Source organism: Lampetra planeri, chromosome 15 (assembly GCF_965212315.1).
Source record: "Lampetra planeri chromosome 15, kcLamPlan1.2.h2, whole genome shotgun sequence".
Taxonomy (NCBI): Eukaryota; Metazoa; Chordata; class Hyperoartia; order Petromyzontiformes; family Petromyzontidae; genus Lampetra; species Lampetra planeri.
The window spans coordinates 6387857-6414716 of record NC_136121.1 but is presented as its reverse complement, the minus strand read 5'-3'; the positions used below and the strand labels follow the sequence as shown (position 1 = coordinate 6414716).

The following is a 26860-nucleotide window of genomic DNA, read 5'->3' as shown; positions in this document are numbered from 1 at the left end:
AATAATATAATGAGTCGTACGAGAGCCAGAGGGAAATTGTACAATTGTAGAGAGATACAGAGAAGCAATAAAGTTACGCGGACAATATTCGACGAACGTAAAGAGGACTTTGGCAATTAAGCTCGTAATAACAACAATGGAAAATAGTTATAAAGGGCAGTGATAATCTAAGCTGTAAACGACTAGCATATTATATTCAAACAAAGAGAAGCAATATTATAATGATGATGGTGAGGATTATTGAGAAGATGACGATGATTACGGGAATAATTAAATTATCAGAAGCAATATCACTAATCAATCCAAAGTACATTTCGTCGTTGAGTCGAATTTGAGCACGACAAACACAGCCGACAATATTGCGAATATTGCCGCACAGCACCGCCGTGGGTCGCGGGTCACTCATTCATTCATCCCCGGCGCTCTTGCGCGTTCATTGAGCGGAGGGATCGCATGCACAGCCCAGTCGGAGACACCGCGCGTGCAGACCCCGCTGGGCGGTAAGACGGGAGAGCTTTGAATAGAGAGAGAGAGAACCACACACACACGCGCGCGCGCGCGTGCTGCGCAGTCTCGCTCGCATCACACTCACTCCACTCAGCCATCGCTCGCTCGCTCGCTCTGCATGGAGGTGGACGGCGCTCGTCTGGACGGTGGAGGATTCGTCTCGTGTCGTCTGCCCGTTCGCTCGCCTCCTCGCAAAGCGCCCTGAATGTGGCTGGAGCTAACAAGGGAGAGTTAAATGATTTTTGGAGGCAAAGCATTCAGCTTCTGCGTCAAGGCAGAATTGCTCGCTGCGATCTGCAAACTGTGAGTGCCCCCACGCATCGATCACGATCATGATGAGGATTGAGATTATTGAGATCATAACGATGGCTTTGAAATGCATTGATTAATTTTAGTCGCTTAATTGCATTGTGCATTGTATGCGTACGGACAATAGGGTTTTCACATTAGCCGCGGCTCTTATTAATGCAAATTACCTCTGGTGTACCGTGACAGCGGTCTCTGATTCTATCCTGGGGGGGGGGGGGGGGGAGCAAAATGAAACACAAATTGAGCTTTTTTGTTACGTCTGGTTGGGTGGCCCTGTTGGGTGGCCGAACGGCCACACTCAAAAAATTGAATAAAACCCCCGGCATTCTCCAAATTATTTTGTAAAAAATTCAGTGGCGAATTCCTGCAACCGTAGCCGCTGTTTCCTTTCAGATTTACTCATATGTGCAATATACCTCCGATTAGCTCGGTTGGCTACGCACGGTGCGAAAGAAGTTCAACATACATACACGTGAGAGCATGCGTTCGAGAACCCTGTGCGGTTACGTATATTCTGTGCTACGAACCCGGTGACCCGAGTTCAATTCCTGCCCAAGGCCTAGACCAGTGACGATTATCTGAACCTGTCCTTGGCCACTAGAGGAAGACAAAGGCGGCCGAGCATGGTATTGGCCACCCACCCCCTCGTGTGCCATGCCGGCCTTCATAGACGCTCGCTAACAGCACTTGCCCCAACACTCTGTTAAGGCTATACGGAGGGCGGGGGGGGCGGGGGATCTTTGTCTTTGTTATGCTGCGCGTGTGAGCGCAAACAGTTTTGTTGCGGATAGGGGCACTTTGGCTTCCTAACAACAAAACGCCTCTCTCGCCATTCGGGCGCCGTCACTCGCATGGCACTGGCTTGCGGAGCGGGAACCATCAACATCGCGGGGATGACAAAGTGACGATCCCCCCTGGGATCGGAATTCTGCCGCGCGCCAAACGGGCAACGGTGCTTGTAGCCTCTGATCCGTAGGCCACTCTCGTTCCCTGCGTCTGCTGCTCGGCTTCGTGTGCAACGCTTGGGACGGGTGATTTAGCGAAGTGCCGACGACGTCAGCGATTGCCTCTCGGACTGGAGGGAAGGTGGGCTTGCCCGGTTCGCTGTCACATAGGTGGTGTCACCTTTTGTTCCGTGCCAACTTAGGGTGCGCTTGGATGTGGTCGTGCGGGGACACCACGTGTGTTCTCGGCATGTACACACGCGTAGCCTCGTTTGTCAGTCCATCTTTAGATTCTGGCCTCCTTGTACCCGCGAGGGCCGTTGGGGGGGGGGGGGGTTAATTGGTCATTCTTCATCACGCTGGCCAGTGTGGGCTGGCAGGGATCATAGACTAGTGTGGTATAGTACAACAATTGATTTTTCCCGCACTGCCCCTCTGCTGATAACGTGGCTCCGCGACGGTCTGCAGCGCCTGTTTCATGCAGGGTGCTCGCACTGCCTCGCAGCGACCAGGCTCCAACCTGCTTAGCTTCTGAGATCTTGACGAGATCGAGGGCATTGCGGGTGAGTTGGTCAAAGGAAGTGTGGATATAGCCAGTTACATTCATGTAACAGGAATTGAGGCACCCGAAGAGTCCGAGGATTACATCTTACTAGCTATGAACGCAAAGGCGGAATTCTGGCCAAGCCAGTGAATTGACATGTGTGCTACTCGTAATTTTAATCCCAGATCTCCCTTGTAAAAAAACACTCAATTGTCTCGTGAATAATGGTAATCTTATCCTGAATGCGCCCGATCTTGTCAGATATCGGAAGCTCAGCAGGTTTGAGACTGGATAATGACTGGATGGGCGAGCAACACCATGCGTAAACAGGTTGCTATGGGCCGTGAGGCCACGTGCTCTGCATCAGACGACAGTGCAGAAACAGACGTACATTGTTGTGCCGTGCTATGTCCCGACGTCTATGCACCCCAGCATTCTCCATTCGTGGTAGAAGTATCGTTGAATAGCCCCCATGAGCCTCTCAGCGTGGGGAGGCCCTCATCCAAGAGTGGATCGACATAAGGGCAGTTTCTGTATATGTCCGTGTGAATCTATAGATTGCATCGAAGGGGCGATGCGAATATTCAACCTCGGTTAAGGCTTGAAGTCGCATCACAGAACCCAATGCCCTCCTCTATCACAGTGCTGGGCAGGGGAATACGGCAGGGTGCCCTCTACTGAGGATATTCTGCCACTTGTCCTCACTGGCATTGTCTCTCCATCGGATGTTGTAATTATCATCATAAGCCATGGTCAATCCACTGCTGGATGAAAGCCGCCACCACCACTCGCGATCCAGCGATGTAATAACCCACCAATAACCCGTGCGATGATTTATTTCATCGCTCCATCTCATGTGTGGCGTGCCGGGAACGGAAATCATTTTGGACGTAGTCATAGCAGGGCCAACGTCCCACAAAATGTTTGTAAACCCGGCACACCTCAGCAGCCATACACAACATTGTGCCTGTGGGCACTAGTTACGATGCCACCTACTCCATCCAATCTGGCAACGACCCAGGACGTGTTCGGTGAAAATGTAAGCCCTGAGCAGTGGCAATAGCCGCGGCTCGCGCAAGGTACTGAATTGGACAAAGACACAAACCCCGCTTAGGTCCCGAGATGGGGATGAGAAGAGGCTTGAGAGAGAGGCGAGGGTCAGGGCGAGGATTACGTCCGTGTGAGGTGGAAAGCCCTCGTGGCGCTTATAACAGTAAAGCCCCGATGGCGGAATAAGAGCTGGGACCCTCCCTGGGGAATTAAAAGGCACGCGGCTCAGTAATATTTCACTTCCGTGGACACATTGATCAAGATTGAGGCGCGGAGTTCGTGCGGGTATGCATGTGATGATTGATTGCGCCTTTTACAAGTGCGGTCTATCTCGTGCTGATGTGGTTAGTATATTGCTCGCTCCATTCGCCCGGTTCTCTATGCAGCGATACACAGTTATGGCGCTGACACGTTCGGTGCCCGTATACATATATATTCTCTCCCCACTTCTCCCCTTCCCCTCCACCCTTCAATTCGTATAGACTCCCCGTGGAAGAGATATGGAGATCGGGATTTGGCGAGATGTGAGAAATGTGGCATGAAGAAGATACATGTGTCAATGAGATGTAGGGAAGAGTGGTACAGATGAGACCAAAATAACAGTGAATCGAAAGATGTAAACTAGAGACAGAGATGTGTTAAGATGAGGCGATATTTGCAAACAAGATAGAGAAACACTATGAGATCTCTTTTACCAGTAGCAAAATATAGTAGTAGGTTTTTACCCAGTTTAAAAAGATAGATAAAATTTCGATTTAAAGCTTTCGTGACTGCAGGGATTCATCTTCTTGGTTATTTCGGTAAAGTCACGTAGAAGGGAAGTAATACAATTTTATTTTATTATGTTTTATTTTTATTATTTTATTATTTCCCGTCTACGTGACTTTTTCCAAAAGAACCAATAAGAAGATAGAGAAAGATGAAGATAAAAAATGTTTTTTATTCATGCTTATTGAGATCTGAATTCGAGCTACTATTTAGTGCATCCGTATTGTTTCATTAGTCTGGGGACCCACGCGCCGTTTGGGTCCCTTGGGATGTTGCTTATGCCTCGTGCCACCCCTGGCGTGAGGTTCCGACAGCGTGGGATCTCGCCTGCATGTAAGTAAAGGATTTAATTTATTAGAGTAGATATTTGTCATGTTTTTAACTGATTGCAAACACGTATGCGGGATATGAGTATGGGCGGTTGCCTGAAATTTCCCTCGATGTGATTTTTTTTATTTTAAGGTCATAGTGTTATTGGCGAATGTGTTGAGTTTATTATTATTATGTGTGCTTGTGCGTCACCGCCAACGCATTGTCACCAAATAAGTTGTATGTGTGTGGGGTTCTGTGACGAGTTGCTCATCGAGGATCTAGGTTTGATTCCAGGCCTCGGCATTGAGGAGGTCTTCTAGCATCCACGTGACACCCTGTGCATCACGATCAGGGTTGTGATGCACATCGTGCCCTCAATAGGTGCTCTTCAATAGCACTCACCTCAACAATCTGTCCCGGCCTGGGCCATTCTTTTTCTTTCATAACGACAATGTCTCTAGCGCTGTAACATGGCAAGCCATTGCAATGGCTCTGAGAATCCGTGTGTTGATAGGTGCTCGCTAACAGCACTTGCCCCGACGGTACATTAAAGACTGCACGAAGCAGCTTTGCCCTTGATTTTGCCGCACACAATTGGCGGGGCGCAGCAGTGAGTTCTTAGCTCGCTGCTGCCCACCACACCGTGGACGTGTCGTCTCCAAAACATTGGAATGTTCGCGCAAGTCTCAAGGACAAACATTTTTGGTGCCAAGGTCGCTGCGGGGCCACTGTGGTGGTTTTTTTTTTCACTGGCGGTGGTTAAACAGCTGGGCCAATTGTGGACTACGCGCAGGGACGGGGCAATTTCAAGAAGAGCTTGTGGAGTGCTCAGAAAAGAATGTTCTCGGCAACTTGAGACAATGGAAGTCGAGAACGCACTGCAGAAGAAGAAGGTCCATGTAGTTCGGCTGCTATGTCCTACTGCTGAAATGAGATCACAGCTGCGATAGCCATGATGCCCAGATGCACAGACACGTATTCTATTTTGTCAAACTTTATGTGTATGTCTTCTTGGTTCTTTCGGTAAAGTCACGTAGAAGGAAAATAATAATAATATGTTTTATTTTTATTATTTTATTATTTTCCTTCTACGTAACTTTACCGAAAGAACCAAGAAGATGAACCCCTGCAGTCACGAAAGCTTTAAATCGAAATGTATGTGTATGCATCAGCAGGGTCACCATATTCTCCGGTTTATAAGACTTACTTTCGTGGATTAAATCAAAAGTTGGTGGTGCGTCTCATAATGCAGCAGACGTGTGGGTGTGCGCGAAACCAAATTTGTATACTGTAGTGTGAGAGACCAGATTTGTATACTGTAGTGCCAGAGACCAGATTTGTATACTGTACTGTCAGAGACCAGATTTGTGTGGGGGAAGCAGTCGTGTAACGGTTAGCACACTGCGCTACGAACCCGGCGACCCGAGTTCGATTCCCGCTCACGGCCAACACCAGTGACGATTATCTGAACCGGTCCTGGGCCTCCCCTGGGTCGACTCAACCTTAAATGAGTACCTGGGGCGATATGTAAACATCGCCACGAGGGAAACAAAGGCGGACGGTCGTGGCGATGGCCAACCATCCCCTGGCGTGCCGTTCTAGCATTCATAGATGCTCGCTAACAGCACTTGCCGAAACAGTCTGTTAAGGTTTCGATTTAAAGCTTTCGTGACTGCAGGGATTCATCTTCTTGGTGCTTTCGGTAAAGTCACGTAGAATGGAAATAATAATTGTATTATGTTTTATTTTTATTATTTTATTATTTCCCTTCTACGGGGTGGGGGGGGGGGGGTCTCTGTCTTATATTTTGTAGTGTCATTGACGACACCGAGCGGGCACGAGTTGTAGGTCTGACTTACTTTGCGAAACGTCTTACAATCCCGAGAATGCGGTGCTTACACTTGCTGTGTTCACTCGTCCTTTGCTCGTCGCCAGCGCTGTCCCCATTCGAGTGTTAATGCCAATATGAATGAGGACGCATCATGTCCTGCTGGTTGGCGTAAATGTGGAATTGTGGCCTTTGCGGAGGCTGTGAATGCACACAGACGAAACATTGGAATAGTTTAGTTTTTTTCCTCCTTGCCCCCCCACCCCACCCCTACCCCCCATCCCAAATTTCAAAGGTATGGCATTTCTTCTTTTGGTTGAACATATTTCTCTCCGAGTAATCAATGCATCAAATGTCAATGCTGAATAATGGCGTGAGACACTTGAGACGCATTGGCCAATTCCGGCGGTAACGGAATTAGCGGACCGCAACGCAGGCAGCAGATGAGAGCGAGGCGATTCGAGTTTGTGTTTGCTTCGCATCTCTCGATTCAACCTCATGTCTATCGATATTATTTTGACACAATAATAAGCCATCTTCTTGGTTCTTTCGGTAAAGTCACGTAGAAGAGAAGTAATAAAATAATAAAAATAAAACATAACAAAATAATTCTCACGACGTTTCGGCCACAACGCAAGCAGCCGTCTTCAGGTGGAAAACAGGTCTGTCGAGAAGGCAGAGTCTGAATGGCACGCCCCAGGCTTGGAGCGACTATTTATGCTGTTTTTCCACCTGAAGACGGCTGCTTGCGTTGTGGCCGAAACGTCGTGAAAATTATTTTGTTATGTTTTATTTTTATTATTTTATTACTTCCCTTCTACGTGACTTTACCGAAAGAACCAAGAAGATGAATCCCTGCAGTCACAAAAGCTTTAAATCGAAAAATAATAAGCCAATTGAAGCACGCGTGAAATGTTACTGTGGTCAGATTCCGTGTCCCGTGCCGCTCATCCTTTAGGGGCCGTCCATAAATGACGTCACGCACCTAGGGGGGAGGGGGGGGTCAGACATTTGCGACGATGTGTGACGATGGGGGGGGGGGGTGAGAAATGTGACGTCACATCAAAATGCGCAACTTTAAATACATATAGACAACACGTTCTACTTAATTATATAGACTTTTTAATAAATGTTTTCTCCTACAACATCAGAGTGCAGCGCCACATTAAATACGCACGACAATGAGAATAGTTTAAAGCGATTTGAAGCATGTTTTATTTTCAAAATGGAAATATGGTTTTGGGGGTGGGGGGGGGCAGAGCTTTGTGACGTCATATTTGAGGGGGGGTCTGACTTTTTGTGACGCCGTGTGACGAAGGTGGGGGGGAGGGTCAAAAATCGTCTAAAATCGCGTGACGTCATTTATGGACGGCCCCTTAATGATCTCATCAAAGAGCATAAACCGTCACGCGAACTCCGGTCATCCTCACAGCAGCGGCTTTTGGCTGCAAGCCATCGAACAAAGACGGCCACCGCATCGCGCGCTTGCAGATGCGCTCCTGTGGCCGTCTGGAACGCTCTTCCTTCCGATACCAAGAAGTCACTGGAGCTGTGCACTTTTAAATCTTCTACATTGAACACTCATTTATTTAGAACTGCTTTTTTGTATTTAGTTTCTTGTCCTTCCCCCGCACCTCCGAGTAGCACGGCTTGCTACGTACGGCGCGAAAGAAGTTCAGCATGCATACAACATATCGACGTCGAGACACGTGAGCGGCAGGCAAGGGGTGGAACACCTCCGCGAAGGATCCGTCCACCAAGGAGACGGAGCGGTGAAATCAGCTCGTTTGCCGGTGCCCGGTGTGGATTGTTCCGTTGGTGAGGCCTCACTTTGGAGGTGGATAGATCGCTGCTGACGATCGAGGAGGTCATCTTGTGCACGTGCATTCTTGCTATTTAATCGTGACCTCCGTGAAGACGTCCAAGAGAACAGACGGAGGAGGTGATGAGACCGACTCGCGTGCCACGTGCTGCATGGATCGTCACGAGGCTTAAGAATCCTTTGTTCAGCAGTGGATTGACCGTGGATGGACCGTGGATGATCATTAATTCGTAGTGTTAAACTTTACAAAGCCTATAACGTCGCCTCTCTGTACTAATTAGTCCGGCTTGTGCGACGGTAGGTAGGTAGGTAGGGTGGCTGGTACAACCCCATCACTCGATCGTTCCAGACTCTCTCAGGTTCGCTCGCCTTGGACCCAAACGACTGCATCGATTTGATGCTCCGGTTACGGTACCGGCTGCTGCGTGTGACGCGTTCCCTCTTCGATATCCAATGCCGGTTCAAACAGGGAGCAACCGATCCCAGATGTGCTCATGGAGAGCTTACACTCTCACGACGGGACAGACCTTGAACGATGACCCATCTTTTCGATTTAAAGCTTTCGTGACTGCAGGGATTCATCTTCTTGGTTCTTTCGGTAAAGTCACGTAGAAGGGAAATAATAAAATAATAAAAATAAAACATAATAAAATACAATTCTCACGATGTTTCGGCCACAACGCAAGCAGCCGTCCTCAGGTGAAGAACAGGTCTGGCCGAAACGTCGTGAGAATTGGATTTTATTATGTTTTATTTTTATTATTTTATTATTTCCCTTCTACGTGACTTTACCGAAATAACCAAGAAGACGATGACCCATCGTTAGCGTCATCGGCAGCGGCGGGCATGATCAATCCACTGCTGGATGAAGGCTTCCCCGAGCTGTCGCCCGTCTCTCACGGCCTCGCGATGCGACGATTCCGTGAGCTGAGCGTCACTAGGGTGGACGTTGTCTCTCGGGAGAGAGATCCCTCCTTCGGCTGTCACTCCTGCGTTAGTCTCGACCTCGACCACCAGCCATCGTTCATTCGTTGTAGCCGCGTGTCCTGTCCAAAGCCACACTCACTTCTTTTTTGTACACGCTTTCTTTTAACTCACTCTGTCTGTTGTTGATGTTGTTGTTGTCGTTGTTGTCGTATCCGCAAATCTTGTAACTCAATTTTAACCCACTTCCCAATGTGGTATCGACTGCAAACTTGGTATACTTATGTCATACTGATGACAATACTATATTCTATCAGAAAACAATACATATTTATAATTTTTTTTTAATAAGTTATGTTTAGGCTTGTGTGTAATTGTCCACGGTCAACTGATGTTGGCTGTAATTGGCCACGGTCCCTTACGCTATGGCAAGCTTCGGGGCCACTTCCTGGAGTCGTGGAGTTCTGCCATTACGAGTACATTTCATAAAAGCGTGTTTATTTTTTAATATTACTTATTCTTACTCTATCCATATGAGGTCCCTTGACCTGCGTACGCTCTCGAATCCACGTGTTCCTCTTTTCCGTCTCTCGTTGTAAATTACAAGCATGCAGCTTGCATTCTCACCTGGGTTTGAAAATATACATATGTTCATTATGCTTCGTTGCGCACTTTTTCATCTTTCGTTAACTTGCATTTGTCATTGTCCACGTCTCTGATTCACATGTCATACCAGGCCATATGCACATATGTACATCGCAATCTATAACCACGAAGTCGCCTTTTCCATGTAAGATACGCACCTAGGCAGCATGTCTCAGTTAATGAGAAAAAAATACTTAACATCTTACGTTCAAGTGCCATTTGCCTCCGCAGTGGCATCATTGTATCGTCAACCGCTGAGGTTTTACTGCCAACGTCAATGCAGTGATGTAAAGTGACGTCAGTGCAGCGTTATAACGAAGCGTGCTCACCATAAACGTGGAGTCTTTGTCCTTACGAGTGAAGCTTCAATCTTAGAGAGACACGGAGGCACGGCCTCGGTGTCTTCTGTCCAACATTGGATTATGTTTTGTTGTTGTTGTTGTTGCATCCTCTTGTTATTAACCACGAGGTGGGGGTCACAACACGAGTAAGACGTTCGCTGTGTCAGCATTTGGCGGTGCCAGGTGAACAATTGTGCCTTGCAATAGCCTCGCATTTTCCACCGTGCCTGGGTCTGTGCTGGGTGGACGTGTGACGCAGTGGTTAGCGCAGTGCGGTATGAATCTAGCAACGTGAGTTCCCTTTCCGAACACGGCGAACATCATCGGATCCAGGAGGTGGGGGGCGAGGGGGTGGCGATGGGGCCGATTGACCCCCCCCCCCCCCTGCCGACCATCCCCTCTCCTTAAGTATTTGAATCAACTCTGGGCCCCTCTCTGCACCTGCAGAAACCCGCACTAACCAGTGTGGTGAAGTATGATTAAACAACCCCGATAACTGACACTGCGTAGGGAGGACTCTATCCAGAAATGAATTGACAAAGGGCTGTACATTTCGGTATTAATATTATATATTCATAACACCCCTTATTGGTGAAAGAGTAGGCCAAATACCTCTAGAGAGGCTCTCTAGAATGCCTTCCCGTGGAGGTTATTCCGACAGTTGTTGCGTGAGCAATTGCAGGGCTGCGCCTTCACCTTCTTACCCTTTGACCTCAGCAATATTGCTTTTGTGAGCATATTGCTTTAAGCAATGTTAACACTAATTTATTACACTATGTAGCACAATTTTTGTTCCTGGGTAGTAAGTGTTATTTCATAATTGCTTATGCCTAAAAAGTATGGAAAATGGCTATTATTCCCCACAAACTTTGCTTTTTTGACCAGGACAGTAATATTTCGAAATTGACTTATTTTAAATCAGAATTTGTGTCTTTTCGTTAACATAGTCAGAAAAAAAGAACTTATGAATCAAAATTAACATGTATTTATACTAAAGTAATAAAAAAATGACTACAAAAGATTTAGAAGTGAGTAGTTTTTCGAGATTTTCGATTATACTGTAAATCACTTTCATGAATCAGCCCCCAAATATAGTCTCCCATCATGTTCTCGTTATACTGTCCTTGGTAGCGGCGTCCAGTATATCCTGGTGGAAGCGCTCGCCATGCTCCTCAGAGTACGCTCCCATGTTCTCCTTGAATTTATCAAGATGAGCATAAAGGATATGGACTTTGAGGGACATCCTACAGCCCATTGTGCCATGCCCAGGAAGCCCAGAACCACTGCAACAAAGCTGTTCCAAGCCGCTTTCTCCTTCCTAGTGAGCTTCTTGGGGAATTCATTGCACTCCAGGATCTTCTTCATCTGTGGTCCGATAAAGACACCGGCTTTGACCTTTGCCTCAGACAGCTTAGGGAAGAAGTCTTGAAGGTACTTGAAGGCTGCCGACTCCTTATCTACACCTCTGACAAATTGTTTCATAAGGCCCAATTTGATGTGCAGTGGTGGCATCAGCACCTTTCGGGGGTCGACCAGTGGCTCCCACTTGACGTTGTTCCTCCCCACAGAGAACTCGGTCCGCTGTGGCCAGTCCCGCCTGTGGTAGTGCACATTGGTGTCCCTGCTGTCCCAAAGGCAAAAATAGCAGGGAAACTTGGTAAAACCGCCTTGGAGACCCATCAGGAATGCCACTATTTTGAAGTCTCCGATGACCTCCCAGGCGTACTCATACATCAAGGCATCCAGCAAGGTCTTGATGCTGTTGCAATCCTCTTTGAGGTGCACCGAGTGAGCCAGGGGATGAGACGGGTACTTGTTACCATTATGGAGCAGCACGGCTTTGAGGCTCCTGGAAGAGCTGTCAATGAAGAGGCACCACTCATTCTGGTGAAAGGCTATTCCGATTGCCTCAAACAGACTGGTCACATTGTGGCAGAATCAGAGCCCATCTTGACGGGTGAAGAAGCTGCAAAAAGGTTGGTGACGCTTCCTGTGATCTGCGACTTGCACACTGGCATCCAACAAGTTTCACTGCTTGAGCCTAGACATCAAAAGCTCGGCATTGTACTTGTTGAGACCAAGATCATTGATCAAGTCGTTGAGGCCTCTTTGGTTGGGGTAGTATGGGTTTCTCTCCTCAGCTCCGCCTCTGAAATTGTCATCTGGATCTGCAACGTCTTTCTCGCTCTCTGACTTGCTGCTCTCCTCTAAAGACGGCTGCTCTCTCTCCAGGGGAGTGGGTACGGGGAGCTCATGGCAGTGTGGCACTGGGGTGATGGATGAAGAAAGGTCCAGATACGTGATAGCAGGTGCATTCTTGCCAGTCCGACGTTTGTAAGGGTCCACCATGCAGAAGTAGCAGTTGCTTGAGTGGTCAGTGGGTTCTCGCAAAAATTATTGGGATAACGAACTTCATGGCTCTCTTTTCCCCTCTGTACCATCCTACAAAAATACATTTATTTTACACATGACTAATGTGTAAGAGATTCTCGCAACATTTTTCATGTTATATATTTTTTCAATAACATTGAAAATTTTAAAACATTTTAAAATTGAAAACTTTTACAATTTTAACAAATTTTATAACGTAAAATTCCGATCAACAATTGCCCATCTTACCTTCCAGAGTTTTTTTGCATTGCTCGCAGGTGAAATGAGGTGCCCAGGGTTTGTCTTGATCCCCGACAGGCATGCCGAAATATGCCTTGTAGGCCTCACACATCTTAGCAGATGCTTCCACAGAGTACTTTTTGCTCATGTCTTGACAAATTGGCCGCAGACATAGCAAAATGCGTCTGCCGGATGCTTGCAGCCTCTCGATGTCATCTCAGAAAAATGCAGATATGTATCCACTTAGGCAGCTGGAACTAAGCTGAACTGGAAGGCTTAATGCCCCTGTATTTATACTGCTATTTATATTACTTGAAAATTTACTCAGCACTGAATCTATCTGGAATGTTCTGGAAAATAGGTAAATTTCTAAATATCACTGTCCTGGTCAAAAAAGCTAAGTTTGTGGGGAATAATAGCCATTTTCTGTACTTTTGAGGCATAAGCAATTAGGAAATAACACTTACAACCCAGGAACAAACAAATATTGTTACACAGTGTTATTATTAATTACAATTTATTCTGCACACAGACACAGAGGTCAACGTGCTGAGGATGTTAAGCAAGCAGGGACATTTGGGGAATCGTGTTTTATTGTTCGTGCGAGGCTGTTATAATTCAATCCTAGTTCCATTACGAAATTTCACATGCAGACCGCTCGTCGAATTACATTGTGCTCTGTCAGTTGCCACGTTACACAAATGGTGGGGGGGGGGGGGTGGTGAGTGGGGGGGCGGTGAAGGAGGGGGGGGGGCGTCTGATCCGGATGGGCGGTTTTTTTTTTTGGCAAAATGATAAAGATCCTCTCGAGGAGAGGGGAATAATAAGGCCTCAATTGTTGAGGCGGAAGCGTCGCTTGTTAAGCAATTTGCACTCTTTTTGTCGTGCTGAAGACAGCCAAGGTATGTCTGACAGACGGCGATGCACTACGACAGTAATAAACCCACACTGTGAGCTGTTGTATAAGCATCAGAGTTACATGATATTCCCGCATACGCTATGAATAAGGTGAACGATTGCGTATATATTTTACGCGTCATGTATGTGTTCCGTGGGAGGAGGGGGCGGTGGGTTCATTTTCTCGTTGAATCTTTTCACGGACTTCAGCTCTGGACAGCTCCGGCTGAAATGAAACCCTGAGTAATTGTACAAAACGTACAGCGTGTCCGCAAAGGTTTTGATCCACTGTTACATAAATATAGAGAAACAGCTGTTTTAGTCAAGTTGATAAAACTATACAAAGGCAAGAATCAACAGCGTCAGCAGACTGTTTGGGCACGTGCTGGTAGCGAGCACCTGTTAAGGCCGGCACGACACACGAGGGGGAGGGTGGTCAGCACCACGCCTTTGTCCATGAGTGGCGATGTGTACACACCGCACCAGGTACTCATTTGAGGCTGCGTCGACCGAGGGGAGGCCCAGAACCGGTTCGGATATTCGTCACCGATGTTGGCTGTGAGCGGAATTTGAACTCGGGTCGGCGGGCTCGTAGCACAGCGCGCTAATCGCTGCACCACCGCTCCCCGCACACATTATACACATGCACGTCCACACACTTGGTAATTTGAAGATGGTGAGTATCAATCCCTCTAAACGTCTGATGGTATTGGCAACACACATTGCATCAAGATTTCAAAGAGTCCCAGGTGATCGCCAAGCATCGCAGCTGTGATTGTTTTTACCGCTTCTCTTGTGCTGTTAAAGATCTCTCACGATTGTTATTTGTTCCATAAACTTGAGAATGTGAGGAACACGTTTCACCTCCGATTGGCATTGGTTGGCTACGTGCGGTGCCCAAGAAATTCGTCATACAGACACGCAGTACAATCTGCCCATTCTATTGAATAAGCGTTGCCTTCATGTGGACCCTGCCTGAGTTCGATTGCTTGCCCCCGATAACATCAGTGGTGAGTGATATCTGTAGTGGGTTCTGGGTTCCCCCTTCAGTAGGCTGCACTGATCAGTGTGGTGGGCTCGGGTGAAACAATCCCGGAGATCACCACCAGCATAGAGCGGTCTTCATCGACCGAACCAGTGGTTTGACGAACCACAGTAAAAAAAAAATTACCGTTTACACATTTTCTAGGAATGGTTTTGAGAGCACTCAAAAAGCAATTAATCAGTTCTTAATTACGTTTTAAAATGCATGGTTTTGTTTACACATTGCAATGCGTGGCGATGGTTGCTGCATTTATTAAAACCCTTGCAAAAAGAAAGCTCCTGGGTTTAGTGTGCTCTCAGCTGGTTATTAATGAAGGTCATCTATCTACAGGGAGGGCTTAAAACACATGACAGCCCTTGACATGCAAGGCAGTTGGAAGGTGAGGAGGAGAGACGTGGGAGCATAGAAGTACAATTCAATTTATTTATCTGCACAGCCCACCACGCCTCGCTGCTGCCTATGAACATTTTTTTGCACGTTTTGTTCACCCACCACAAATACCATTTCGGCTCAACGCTAATTAGCTACCGAAATATGGTGAGTTCAAGCACGGCCTGTGCAATTTGCTCAAATGCAGTAAACATACGTTTCTAAGAAATATGTATATTTTTCTAAACTTGAAACAAAAAAAAGCCCATGTGGTCCCCGGCTTAATTGAGCATGATGTAGTACAGTACCCGTGTACTACTTACAGCCCTGAGCAAGAGGTGGGAATTCCACATTCCCGTGGAAGTTACGAGTCGTTCTATACAAACAGCCATTGCAAAAGAATGTTCTTCAACACTCGTCTAAATCTAACATTTTGTGAGCACGGTTTTGTTTCCCGTCTCGCTGTTGAAAACTCTAAAACCAGCCCCTCGTATATCACAAAACGTATTTACAGGCGTGCTGGTCCTCTGGGTAGGGGAGTGATACGTTTTACAATTTCTCCCAGGTTTTTCGCGGAACTTTCCCAATTGCTTGTCAGCGAGAGCCGCTCGTCATGAGCGTGTGATTGATAGCGACCAGGTAGTCGCATACGCCGCAGTAATTTTGAACCTGGCAGGCGTTGGTAAAATACGGAACTCATTGCACTGCTTCCGACAGGGTTACCGTGGCATGTGTGTCCCTTATTCTCCGAGACGGGTGTGACCAGTGATGAAATATAATATATTTAACCAATTAAGACAGAGTGCAATACTCGCCCCTGTGTGACTTTGCAGTTACAATGCACCATGACAACACAATTATTTATAGACGACTTATCAGCGCTGTATTTCTCATTTTGAATCCGTAAATGACCTCGTGAAGACGCTAATTTTTCACAGGGTCACTTTATAATTCCATTACAGAGATAAGTCAACGCAAGCCGAACTGAATTTTGCTCAAGTGAACTGCAGCGGGTTAGACCAGACGATATGGTATGGGATTCAATTGAACTGAATTGAGGCAAATTAAATGGGAAATAAAGTAAGCGCATAATCATTGCAAATCTAGTCTGTAGATGCTGTGAACGAGGCTCACAAAAATTAAGTGTTTTCTTATGCAGTCGTGCATAACTTATGTAATGTGCCTATATGCACTGACACAGCATATTTCACCACGCTGGTCAGGCAAGATGAAAATTATATACAGGGTGCTTAAAAAAATGTTAACACTTAAATGGGACTATCGATTTTAATTGGAAAAAGAACGAATAATACACTTCAAAAAGTAAAAAAGTCTCCCACTTGTTCGCCAGAATTGCCGACACGTGTCTGGAATCTTCTCCAGGTGGTCTCCAGAGCCCGGAGGCACATTTCTTGTGGTATTGTTACAAATTCTCAGAAGTGTTAAACAAAAATTTGAAGCGCCCTGTACATACATTTGGTATCGTGGTGTGCTGTACGTATGTTGCGTGCAAAGCAATATTTGCATAAAATCGCTCTTTTCAAAATGCATGTTTTATCGGGTTGAGTCTAAGTACAGCACAGTTTTGAGACAGCCCCATTTGACATGTCCGGCTAACTCCATTTTAATCAGAATATGTATTTATACTGGAGAAATCCGATGAGCTATGAAGCTCTTTTTCACAGATGTCCAGTAGGTGCAGGAAAGAATCGTCGTTTCACACAAAAGGACACATACGCCTGTGTAGAAAGCCCACACACTGACGGAAATATCACCCAAGTTACGCACAGATGGATTAAGCAACCTACTTGCTGTACATCCTGCTGTGGCTCGTGGAAAAACAAGGAATCGGTAAGAAAAATCCACCCCATGATAAAGTCTTGGCCACAAATGATAGCTCAACGAAAGGGCTCATCGTGTGGACATTTATAACTCTTAAGCCCATGTTTATAAAAAGGACCCGGAGAAAAATCCGCGGGACGACGGGGAGAACACGCAAACTCCAAATATACAGCAGGCGTCAAGGTTGGGATCGAATCCACGACCGACCGCACACCAGGCGAGGTAGTTAATATCTCGCCACCGCGGCGCCCCTATTGCAGCTACGGAGGAAGCGCCTGGGGGCCTAAGGAGGAAGGGAGGGGGCCTACACAGGTTGAACTTCCCTGTTGAGTCAAGGTAATAAAAGCAAAGAATGAAATACGTGCAGCAGGCAGGGGCATAACAGCTTCGGTGCCGCAGACGCGGCCGCAGGCTGACTGGTTCCATTCATCACACAGCCCCTAGGTGCACACGTGATCGCACACAGGGCTACAGGTGTACATCATCACCATGCCCGACTGCAGTGACCTGCTCGTACGCGTCAACCGCATCTTCAAGCGTGCAATCGGTGCCGTCCCGTAGCCGGAATGGGCCCTTGTGCAGGCAATGAAACGGGGGGGGGGTCCCCTCTATGTAGCGCAGCACCCTGGGCACCCCCCCCCCGACCCACGGGGCCAGATGCAATTGCACAGTCTGCACACTCAACATCTACACGGACTGGGCTGTAAGTTGGAACGTCCTCGGAACCCGCCCATGCCGAGCGCAGTTTGTGCCTTTAGCAGAGAGGCGTCGTTGCCCCGTGTTATATTTACCTGCCGTGTCTCGAGACGTCGCTTTCAGCAGGGTCCTTGGCTAATTCGATGCATGCGCGTTGGGGCGTGTGGGAGTAAACCAGAGTGTCCTGCAGAAAGCAAAAAGCCGCACATGTTCGAGACGGAGGTACAACTCCACGCTTCGCACGGTCACATTGCAAAGTCCGTTGCTGGTCGTGCCATCTTCTGGTCACCTCTCGGCATCTTGTACCTGCGTCGCCTTAGTGCTGACCGGGTGGTGGTTCCTCTTGGTATTATGCTACATATACGACCAGGGTAACACCCAAAGCTTCACACGGATTCTAAAATCCATTGCCGTCCCGCCATCTGGCCACCACTCACCTCGTACAGTACCTGCTTTGACATACCACTGACACAGTAATTTAGTGGCTCGGTTATCATCCAGTCAACACAATCGTTTGCTTATGTCATGAAGATCAGCGTGAGAAAAATGTGGTGTTCGCTCCGCTGTTAAAGCACAGGGCAACCATCATGAAGCCGCGATATGTATCACGGGCAGAAACTATTTTACTATTTTTATTTTACCAGATAAGGACAACTGAGCTATACAGCTCGTTTTCCTGGTCACAAATAATCGTTCAACGAAGTGGCTTATCACGTGGAAATGTATAGCAGCCAAATGTTCTAAACGCATGTTTATAAATGTGGAGGGAAAACCCGGAGAACCCGGAGAAAAATTCACGCAACCACGAGGAGAGACACATGCAAACTCCCAAATATACAGCAGGCGTAAAGGGTCGGGATCGAACCCACGACCTCCTGTAGACCAGGCGAGGTAGTTAACTTCTCCTAGCCATCGTGATGATGAGAGAGAAAGAGATGAAAACTCCAAATACACGGCAGGCGTCAGGGTCGGGATCGAACCCACGACCTCCTGTAGACTAGGCGAGGTAGTTAACTTCTCCTAGCCACGGTGATGATGAGAGAGAGAGAGATGCAAACTCCAAATACACAGCAGGCGTCAAGGGTCAGGATCTAACCCACGCCCTCCTGTATACAAGGCGAGGTAGTTAACATCTCCTAGCCACGGTGATGATGAAAGAGAGACGCAAACTCCAAATACACAGCAGGCGTCAAGGGTCAGGATCTAACCCACGACCTCCTGCAGACCAGGCGAGGTAGTTAACATCTCCTAGCCACTGTGATGATGAGAGAGAGAGAGACGCAAACCCCAAATTTCCAGCAGGCGTCAAGGGTCGGGATCGAACCCACGACATCCTGTAGACCAGGCAAGGTAGTTAAATTCTCATAGCCACCGTGATGATGAGAGAGAGAGAGAGAGACGCAAACATACAGCAGGCGTCAAGGGTCGTGATCGAACCCACGACCTCCTGTAGACCAGGCGAGGCAGTAAACATCTCGCAGTAGCCGCGCGGCAGTTGGGGGCGAATTCTTACTGCGAACATTTCTCTCCCCCCGAATGTCGCCACGCAGGCGGGTGGCCTCCGGACATATGGCCCAGTCCTACTACAGACGCGCGGGCGCGAGCGAACAACGCCGCGACCGCATCCCCCTGCGCATCGTGCGAGCCGAGGCGGGCCTCTCACCGGCCGAGCGGGCCTTCCTGGCGGCCGTCGAGAGCGGCGACTACTGCACGGTGAAGCGGGCGCTGGACGACGTGTCGGTCTACGGCCACATCGACGTCAACTGCCTGGACCCGCTGGGGCGCAGCGCGCTGCTGCTCGCCATCGACAACGACAACCTGGAGATCGTCGAGCTGCTGCTGAGCTACAAGCTGTCGGCGTGGGACGCGCTCCTGCACGCCATCCGCAAGGAGGCCATAGGTGCCGTGCAGCTGCTGCTGGACCACATCAAGTGCGTGCCACAGGTGAGGTCGTCGGCAGCGTCGGCTTTGGGGCAGAGGTCGCAAACGGGTTTTGATTCCTTACCCGTACCCGGCCGCACCAGGGTCGCAAATGGGTACCCGTACCCATACCCGGCCGGGTACAGGTAGCCGTTCCCTACCCGTACCCGTACCCTACCCGAAATGAGTGACAAACGGTTACTCACCAGTGACTCACGGCCTACCCGTACCCGGCCGCACCAGGGTCGCAAACGGGTACCCGTACCCGGCCGGGTACGAGTAGCCGGGTATCGGGTAGGGTACGGGTATCGGGTACCCGGTTGCGACCTCTGCTTTGGGGTTGAGCGGGCGCGCAGGTGAACGCGCGACTTCCTGTGGGGAATGGCAGGGCACCGGTGGACAGCAGCAGAAGTAGCTACGTATGAATCTTGACTGAAAAGCTTTCGTGACTGCAGGAATTCATGTTCTTTGGGTCTTTCGGTAAAGTCACGTAGATAGGTTGAAATTAATTTTATTTTTTATTAATTTGAACCTATCTACGTAACTTTACACAAAGAATAAGAAAGGTTTCAGTGTGAAGTCACTGCATTCTGCATTCGGGTCCCATTACAAACGTGGGATAAATATAAACTGCACAAATAACAAAAAAATAACGAACAAAAAAACTGCGACGTTTCGACATCCTCCTGATGACGTTCACTTGTGTCGTGATCGAAACGTCGTAGTTTTTTGTTATTTTTTTTTGTTATTTTCTTTCAACCCACCTACGTGACTTCACCGAAAGACCCAAAGAATATAGCTACATATGCTACGGGCCCCGCACTTTCAAGGGCCCCGCGCTAAATGCTTTCAAGCTATCAATTCCGGTTTAGTGATTCTGCACTTGCTCTATTACTAAAGTACTATACTGCCTTCAACTTTTATGAACGACTGGCTGTTTAAGGTTAGCGATTTGTCGTTTTATCTGGCTGTATAGCAAATGAAAAAATACAATTACTTTACTATGCAAGTTAAACATTTGTTTCAATATTTGTGTTTTATTTTATTTTATTTAGGGCCCCTTTATAACATGCGCTACAGGCCCCGCACTAGCTTAATCCGGCACTGCAGGGCAGGGGTGGGTGGCTCGGATAAAAAAAAACAAGAACATGGATCATGCAAATTGTGTGGAAAATGCGTAATAAAAACATTTTTTTAACGGCAGGAAGTATATTGCAGATTAAGCAATCATTGGAAGGACGTGATACACCACGTCAAGTTTTAACTGCTGTGATTCTCACTCTTACACCCGTGCTGTTTTCGTTTACTAATTCAAGCTCATTGACATACTAATTTCTCCAGCCCCCACCCGTCCCTGCACGCCACAAACCCTCCCCCCTCTCCCCCCCCGTGAACTCCTGCAGCCACGACTCTACCCCCCCTTCCCCCCCCCAGTGCCTATATAAAGCCACAACAGCAGACCATTCTTTCTCACCTGATGACGGACGCTTGTGTTGCGACCGAAACGTCGTATTGTTTTATTATCTTTTATATCTACGTGACTTTACCGAAAGAACCAGAGAGTATACTACTATATTGCTGTTACAATAATTTTTTATCGAGCAGCAAAAATCCGTCACCGAGAATGAAACTTATTGGTTTGACTGCCGTACGATTAAATATTTCCGTGTAGCGGGGCGTGTGAGAAAGTGAATCCCCTACGCATGTACGTATGCTGCACTTCTTTCGCACCGTACGTGGCCAACCGTGCTCATCGGATGTGTGAGTGGAGGGATAGCCCAGCGGCCGCGCCTTCGCCGCTTGTTGCAGAGGTTCACGGTTTGAATCCGTGCGACCACCCTGGTTATTACCGCGCATGTACTAACTGTAGTGGTAATAATACTACGTGGCGTCTACTTCACAATGGACGTTCAAGATCCATTGACGTCATTCGCAAGAGCATGTATAATCCCAAATCATAGCAATCGTGGCCCATACTGGCAGACTAATTCCCCGGGTCACTCTTGCAGTGGAGACTATTCTGGCCTCTTGAGTTCTCACCTGGTTAAACAAGATGAACTTAAGCTCTTTAGTCATGTTAACACGAATTGACTCATTTGTACAAGTGAGCCTATGGCATTCAAATCAGTCTTAGGAACACCACATCTCAAAAATCCTGAATCCCCTGTTAGATGTCACTAATCAGTGTCCAAGATTCAGAGACACATACGGCAATACCATAACGATTAACCTTATTTGGAGTATATTAATGTTGGACTGCAGAGATGCATCTTTGTCTTCCCATATCCTTGTGTTTTGTAACATTCATGTTGCAATGACCAATCTGGTCTAAGCCTCTTTTCCGATCTTCTGTCTTCCTTGAAGTTTGCTCCGAAATGTTTAAAGGAGTTCCCTTAATCATGTTTTTCTCTCCTTACATAGATGTCCTCTCCTACCGGGGCATCGCCTGGCTTTTCTCGCCACTAATTACAATTCCATATGATGTTGCCACCCTGTCAAGGGTAACTTCATAGACCTGCCATCCTTCTGCTGACTTTGCAATCAGATCAATGTCATCTGCGAATCTAAGATTGCAGATCAATCATTCTCAGAATGGTACAAAACTGTCAAACGATTTACACGCGTCTGACATCGTGTTCTAAATACACGTTATATATGCATGGTCATAACGGACAACCCTGTTGTTTGTGGAACGACTCACTAAAAGCATTTTCCATCAGATCTCCACCCATTGCACTGTTGTATAATGATTCTTCAGCTATTATTTTACTTGGATTCTTAAACGTCTTCATAACCCCGCCCCCATGAGACCTTATTGTCATATACGATCGAAGGCTTTTTTTTAATCAATAAAAATATGATGGAGGTCTTTCTGATGTTCATTATATTTCTCAGAGGTTGAAAATGTGTTCTGCTGTACTTCCTCTAGCCCTGACACCTGCCTCTTCTTCCTATAAAGAGGCTTCTACCTGTGGGTTGACACATTTTTAAAACATAGTAGAAATAAATAAATGGTTATATTTACATTGTATGATATTTCCTTTTTTTTCAAATATCGATATCATTACACATTTGGACCATTGCATTGGCCAATTGCCAGACTGCCAGATGGCCTTGCAGATTCTGCACAGAATTTCAATAATAATTTCTCCTCCTCTAAGGAATTCAACAAATATAGTTTCCTAAGTGTCTTAGACCTTGCTTATTTGTGTGTCCCAGACGACATTTCTCTGTCGTGTCTTCCCTGTCACCGTATGGAATTTTTCCGACTCTGGGATTCCAGGCCTCTGGATTATCAGGATATTCTTTTGTGGAGGTGGGTTCATCTTCTTGGTTCTTTCGGTAAAGTCACGTAGAAGGGAAGTAATAAAATAATAAAAATAAAACATAATAAAACAATTATTTATTTTATTATGTTTTATTTTTTATTGTTTTATTTTTATTATTTTATTATTTTCCTTCTACGTGACTTTACCGAAAAAACCAAGAAGATGAATCCCTGCAGTCACGAAAGCTTTAAATCGAAAAATTGGAGGTGGGTTGTTTATTTTTCATTGTCATCACTGGCATCTCAGTGGGTGTGGACGGCTGTTGGCTCATGACGAGCTCATTCTCACCGTGTTGGCCCTCTGGCTCAGTTTATCCTATATGGATGGCCAGACACCCTCCTCCTCCCCACTCGGCAAGGCGTAGTAGCGGGAGAGGCGGTTTAGTGGGGCCGATTTGCCGACCATGCGACAGGCAGCACTGAGTTTCAGAGTCTCAGTAACAGGCGACGGCCTGACATTATTTTTTAATTTTTGGTCAAGGTGACCCGTGTTTGCTCGATGTACATGAATAGTTGTTAAAAGTTTATTCAACAAAGTTGCAGGCAGTTTTAAAATGTGGCCATTATGAATGCGGTGCACCTTGGTCTACCGTCTACTGGTATTAATTCCACGTTGGACGTTATTTTTAGCTCGTTTGTTTGGCCCATATTGTCTGTGGGAGTGATGCTTCGGTCGAAAGCTTCAGAAGCCCGATGGCACTGGCGTAAATGATTACACCTCTCCCATGACTCATTGCAGTGGAAATCAGTCCAAGGTTTCCACATTTAAACAAGTACTTCTCGGAAACATGACTCTTGAAGGGCTAAAGGCCAATGGATTCAATGTTGGTGGCTTTCTCCAAGAAAACAACACCTTACACCGTCATTTATTTTAATGAATAATTAATTTCCGCTATCCTATCTATATCCAGATTCATTATCTTTTTTGGTAAAGTTGACCTGTGTTTTTTGCGAACTGTACATGAACGGTTGTTATATTCCTACCAAAACAAAGTTGCAGGTAGTGTTCAAATATGGCGATTTTGAAATGGTCCATTCTTGTGCCTGGTGATGTTGCGTGGATCTTTATCATCCTCTTTCCCGGTGGTCGCCAATCTTTCAGAAATCCCCAACAATAAATAGCTGCACAGCCGTGAGAAATGGCCTGTCTCTTGCCGTGTTATTACAACGGATTGGAATCACTCCAGGAGTGGCGATGAGAGTCAGATTCAACAGAGTCCCGTCAGACGTCACTACTCGTGACCCCTCTCTACCCACAGCCAGATGTCACAGACACTCAGGGAAGCATTGTGATTGCAGCCACGTTCACGAAGGGCCACGAATGCTCATGGCTAAGTCTTAAGCAGGTGATTTTAAAAATGCCGGCGTCCTCGAGGGAACGACAAATTGTGTACAGATTCAATCAAAGAAAATAACAAAAAACTACGACGTTTCGATCACAACACAAGCGATCGTCATCAGGAGGAAAAAAGAGCCCTGTACATCTCCTCCACGATGGCGCAGAGGTGGCTTACCTGTGGCTACCTTCGCGCATTTGTGGAGGCCGCTCTCCGATCTTACATTAACATGGTAATCTCTCCCAAACATGCTAATTTATCACATTAACATAACTAGCCCCGCCCACTTCGTTTATGACCCTTGGGCTACACCCATTTTAAACCTTTAAAACAGCCTGCGTCAGCAGCTTTCCCCCTCTTTTCTCCTCCTGATGACGATCGCTTGCGTTGTGATCGAAACGTCGCAGTTTTTTGTTATTTTCTTTGAAACTATCTACGTGACTTTACCGAAAGTCCCAAAGAATATGTGTACAGATTATAAAAAGTTTCACGTAAACCGTGAGCTCACTCCTAGAAGACAACGCTTCGCGACGTTTTTATTTTTCTATTTTTAGATTTAGTCGGACAGGGTTTAGCACGCCGCAACCTGAGATTTATTTCTGGCCATGGCGAACATCGGCGGGTGATACCCGAAGCAGTCGTGCGGACCCTCTCCCTTTGTCAACCCACACTGACAGGGGTGGTGATGTATGGTCGAACAGTCCCCACGACCAACCCTCAGTGTTGTGTCGACAATGGGCCGTACAATGCGATTGTTATGAGATTAGACGCTAGACCCTTTACTTATCACCAGGTTGAGAGCCCAGTTAGGACCAAATACAGGGTGCTTCAACAATGTTTCAACACTTATATGGGACTATCCTTTTTAATGGAAAAATAACGGACAATACACTGGAATATGATGACAAATGTATGTTAATAGCTTCAAAAGTCATAGAGTCTCGACGCATTCGCCATCATTGTCAACACGCGCCTGGAATCTTCTCCAGGTGGTCCCCAGAGCCTGGGGGCACATTTCTCGTGGTGTTGTTGAAAATTCTCAGAAGTGTAAAAAAAAAAATTTAAGCACCCTGTACATCTCCTTCTCAAGGGAGAAGAGACATCGATAAGAAATGGTACAGCGTACAAATGGAATAACGGAATGAAAAACCCAAAGTCCATTTTAAAAAAAGGCAAACATTTCTGAAAATGTTACTGTGGCTAAAACGAGAGTGGTTCTCCATCATTGCTCCTCGCAATTCAATCAGCAGCAGCAAGTGGCCTGTGTGCTATAGGAATGGATCTGTTGACCTAAAACGCTTCACCACCACTCTCTTAAATATTCTGAAAGTCCCCACCTCACCATTCCACGCCCAGAATGCAGGGTACATTTTATTTTATGATGAATATGTAAATCCGCTGGTGAGGTCCCTATGCGTTTTTTTTATTTATTGCAATCCTGTACCAGGAGCTTTTCCTCTGATAAGTTCGGGGTAATTCCAGAGACTTTGAGGCAGAATTAATTCAAATGTATGGGCAGAAATTCAGATATGAGGACTTTGCAATCCATTTGCGGCTGTTTTTTTTCTTTCTACCTGCTTGCTTCTCCCGATACGTTGTACTAAATGCATTTCCCCACGTTGATTAATATCATTAATATAATTCATCATCAATATAATGATATTAATGCCAAATATTTACTCAGGACAAGCCTCGCTGAGTCAAAAGAAGATATTCCCAGAAGGGGTCCTCCATTTTAGTTGTTTGGCCAATTCCATGAGAGTTTGACTTCGTGTGTGAGGAAACTTAAGGACCCCGAGAAAACCCACCACAGGAGACAATCAGCACGGTCAATCCCATGGTCACCTCGTCGCCACACACCTACAACACCTGGCAAGCCATGGTGGTCACCTATTCAAGCACTAACTTAGGCGCAACGCTGGTTTACTTTGGATCGGGTAGTAGGCTTAATTAATATATATTAATTGTGCATATTATATGGAGCGAAAAGCTTTCAAATATATTAAGAATTGAATTTGGATTTTTATATCATCTAAATGCAACTGCATCTCAAGACGCTGTACAGAACAATAATTTTATTTAACTTTCGATTTAAAGCTTTCGTGACTGCAGGGATTCATATTCTTGGTTCTTTCGGTAAAGTCACGTAGAAGGGAAGTAATAAAGTAATGAAAATAAAACATAATAAAAGAATTATGTCTCCCCGACAGACCTGGTCTTCACCTGAGGACGGCTGCTTGCATTGTGGCCGAAACGTCGTGAGAATTATTTTATTATGTTTTATTTGTATTATTGTATTACTTCCCTTCTACGTGACTTTACCGAAAGAACCAAGAAGAATTTTATTTAATTTATACAGAGATACAGACAGTCATTGGCTGAATAAAAATAAGACCTTGAGTGTGTATTGAACAGGGGACAGCGAGTCGACTGCATGGATGGCTTGGGACGAGGAGTTCTAGACATTGGGGGCAGCAGAGAAGAACGAGCAACCTCCCAGTGAGCGAAAGTTGACTCGGAGCTGTGGTAGGAACCCGTGGTGGCTCGGCCAGAGAGGGCTCATGGAGGGGGGGGGGGGGGTATTTAAACGAAATGAGAGAGGAGCAGTAGAAATGGGCGAGCACATCGAAGGCTCTTAAAGACAGCGAGAGCAATCATGAAATTGATCGGAGATTGGATTAGGACACTGTGGAAGGATCTGAGTTAATTAACCATCTTTCTGAGCAGAGGCATGAATGAAAACTCACTTGTATTGTCACAAAGCATTTCACATTTACATATGTACATTTAACTGATCAAATTTATTGTGTTTAATGTTTGCT

General features: G+C 46.5%; 1 protein-coding gene across 1 annotated transcript in view; it reads left to right on the top strand.

The window, feature by feature from the left end:
• Window positions 1-654: 654 nt before the first annotated feature.
• TRPC4 (transient receptor potential cation channel subfamily C member 4) overlaps window positions 655-26860 on the top strand; it is a 78066-nt gene continuing 51860 nt past the window's right edge. Inside the window, exons 1-2 of the mRNA XM_078600886.1 lie at window positions 655-810; window positions 19004-19397. Of these exons, the coding sequence (XP_078457012.1) occupies window positions 743-810; window positions 19004-19397 (462 nt within the window). The 5' untranslated portion in view covers window positions 655-742. The remainder of the gene's footprint in view (window positions 811-19003; window positions 19398-26860) is intronic.